Consider the following 3,362-nt stretch of genomic DNA (forward strand, 5'->3'; position numbering starts at 1 on the left):
TTTTTACGAAGAAGCCCACATACTATGATATTAAACGTAAAGTCATCTGGTGAGCAATCATTTTCTTCCATTTGCAAAAACAGTTCAGTAGCTTCTGCCAGCATCCCCTCTTTACAAAGACCATTGATCATATTGTTATATGTCCTAACATTCTGCAACAAACCTTTGGCAGGAATGCCACAAAAAAGATCTGTTGCAGCTTTAAGTTTACCCGACCTACACATCCCATCAATAAGGATGTTGAAAATTTCAATATCAGGTTCCAATCCACTGCTTTGCATGCCATGAAAAAGATTCATCGCCTCATCCAGACACTGGTTTTTGCACAGTCCATACAAAACCACTTTGTATGTGACGATATCTAAGCTTTGACCATGACTTTGCATCTCGTTGAAGAGATTCGTGCAGCCATAACTCTCCCCACTTTGAACAATCCATCTATAATAGTGTTATAAATAGCTATTGCGGGTTTCAATCCCTTGCGAAGCATTTCTCCAAGGAGCCGCAGAGCCTCATCAACCCTAAACGTCTTGCAATAGCCCTTGATCAACACTAGGTAGGTAACAACACTAGGCTCATGACCACTGTTCACTATGAAATCAAAGAGGCTCATTGCCACGTCAATTTGGCCTATCAAGCAGTATCCGTCCATCAATGTACTGTATGTGATAATGTCGGGGTTCTCACCTCTTTGAATTATCACTTCCAATAGTCCATGTGCTTTTGTGACCATTCCTTGTTTGCAAAGAGCATTCACTAGTATGTTGAAAGTTATCACATTTGGAGAAATATCTCGATCCACCATTTCATTAAACAACCCTACGGCTTCTTCCCACCTGTCCGAATTGCTTAGGCCATGAATCAAGGAACTATATGTGACAACATTCGGAGAAATGCCCTTGCTAAGCATTTCTGAAAAGAGGCTCATTGCCATATCCATTTGGCCCATCAAGCAGTATCCATCCATCAATGTGGTGTATGTGACAATGTCAGGCTTCTCACCTCTTTGAATCATCAATTCCAATAGTCCATGTGCTTTTGTTATCATTCCTTGTTTGCAAATAGCATTGACAAGTATGGTGAAGGTTATCACATCTGGAGAAATATCTCGATCCACCATTTCATTGAACAACCCCACGGCTTCTTCCCACCTGTCTGAATTGCAGAGTCCATGAATCAAGGAATTATAAGTGATAACATTTGGAGAAATGCCCTTACAAATCATTTCTGAAAAGAGGGACATTGCCTCGTCCACTTGGCCCACCAAACAGTATCCATCCATCAATGTGGTGTATGTGACAATGTTAGGCTTCTCACCTCTCTGAATCATCACTTCCAATAGTCCATGTGCTTTTGTTATCTTTCCTTGTTTGCAAATAGCATTCACAAGTATGTTGAAGGTTATCACATCTGGAGAAATATCTCGATCCACCATTTCATTGAACAACCCCACGGCTTCTTCCCACCTGTCTGAATTGCAGAGTCCATGAATCAAGGAATTATAAGTGATAACATTCGGAGAAATGCCCTTACAAATCATTTCTGAAAGGAGGGACATTGCCTCGTCCACTTGGCCCACCAAACAGTATCCATCCATCAATGTGTTGTATGTGACAATGTTAGGCTTCTCACCTCTCTGAATCATCACTTCCAATAGTCCATGTGCTTGTGTGACCATTCTTTGTTTGCAAAGAGTATCAACTAGTATGCTGAAAGTTATCACATTTGGAGAAATATCCCGATGCACCATTTCATTGAACAATCCTATGGCTTCTTTCCTCCGGCCCGAATTACAGAGGCCATGAATCAAGGAAGTATATGTGAAAACATCTGGTGAGATGCCCTTACTAAGCATTTCTGAAAAGTGATTCAGGGCCTCTTTAATCAGTCTCTCTTTGCAGAGACTATCAATATTTGGGTTATACACAAATTTGTCAGGCTTATATCTTCCCTTCTCCATTTCTCTGAGCAACCTATTTGCCGAACCAGTATCTCCCATCTTGCAAAAACCACCCACCAGAGTGCTGAATGTGAAAGTATCCGGTTCATGACCGCATTTCAGGAGGCAACCGAGAGTAGTGAAACCCAAGTCTACTCTATTCAAACAGCAATAACAATTAATTAAAATGTTCAAAGTATATATATTGGGATCCATGCCTACCGAATTCATCTTTCTGCACAGAGAAACCACAGTTGAATAATGTTTCATTCTGGCAAGAGCACCCAACAGGTGATTAAAAGTGAAAATAGATGGGAAGGGTTTGATGGCAACCAAACGATCAAAGAAACCCAATGCATCCTTCAAACTAATACCTGACCTTGATTTACACTGCTTCTCCACGAAAGTTGCGAAATGGGTTCGGCTCCAGATTTCCGATTTTGATTTCTCATCGTGTAAAATCTCAGAATCAGAATCAGATAGAGTAGAAAGAGAAAGCGTACCCTTCTGATTAATCTTAGAAGCAAAACTTCTCCGTGCCGTTTTTGTGGAGGAGGAAAAAGCAGCAGCAACACTTCCCATCCCCACTAACTGCACAACAGATTATTGGGTTATTTCATAGTAAACCCTAATATAGAGAGCGAGAGACATAGAGATAGAGAGAGAGTGGGTTGATCTTTTACCATAAAATGGGGTCGGGTTCGAGATGATCCGAATTCATTGTTTAACCAAAAGCTTTACAGGTGCTCCTACCATTTCGTAGGTAGACCTGGCAAACGGGTGGGCCCGGCCGGGTTTCACTCGTACGGGCCGGATAAAAAATGACCTGTAATCTTACGGGTCACTAATTGGTGGACCTGGACCCCACCTGTACTGGCCGGTGGACCCGCGGGTCACCTGTTTTTTTCTTTTATTTTTTGTTTTCTGTTTTTTTGCCAACTCTCCATGACAAAAGGGGGCCATACCCCTTTGTATTATTTTATTTTTTTGCTCGGTAAATTAGGGTTAGGCAGACCCCGACCAGAATATATTAAATAGAAAAAGAATTACAATCTAGGATAGAGGGTCCCACAGGAATCCTACCCCTTTGTATTATTGATTTATTGGTCACACTTGTGCTCCTTTTTAAAACATTACATTAAAAGTAATAAATAAAATGTTATAGAAAATCTGCAACAATATACTATCAAGCAGAAACAGAAATATAGGGCCTTCTTAAAATTTGCAGCAAAACATAAGCAAAGCTGCAATTTGGGCCTTTTTAGAATACATCCTATGTGTAAACTACATTCTAAGAAGTCTCAATGTTGAACTCAAATTGAAATTCGGACGTGCATCTGACTCTACTGATAAATCGTTACAACACTCTCCCTGCATGCCCTGTTTACATTACGAAATAAAACCTAGATTCAAGATCAAGTTA

General features: G+C 40.5%; 1 protein-coding gene across 1 annotated transcript; it reads right to left on the reverse strand.

Moving 5' to 3' along the window:
• Positions 1 to 219: 219 nt before the first annotated feature.
• On the reverse strand, positions 220 to 2,649 carry LOC143887795 (uncharacterized). Its single transcript, XM_077391979.1, has 2 exons — positions 2,623 to 2,649; positions 220 to 2,530 (listed from the first exon to the last, which is right to left on the reverse strand). The coding sequence occupies exons 1-2, from the start codon at positions 2,623 to 2,625 to the stop codon at positions 362 to 364; spliced, it is 2,172 nt and encodes a 723-aa protein (XP_077248094.1). The 5' UTR covers positions 2,626 to 2,649; the 3' UTR covers positions 220 to 361.
• Between the last annotated feature and the right edge of the window lie 713 nt (positions 2,650 to 3,362).

This window comes from Tasmannia lanceolata, unplaced genomic scaffold (assembly GCF_043159265.1).
Source record: "Tasmannia lanceolata isolate RefF3 unplaced genomic scaffold, GAP_Taslan_0.1 ptg000012l, whole genome shotgun sequence".
Lineage (NCBI taxonomy): Eukaryota > Viridiplantae > Streptophyta > Magnoliopsida > Canellales > Winteraceae > Tasmannia > Tasmannia lanceolata.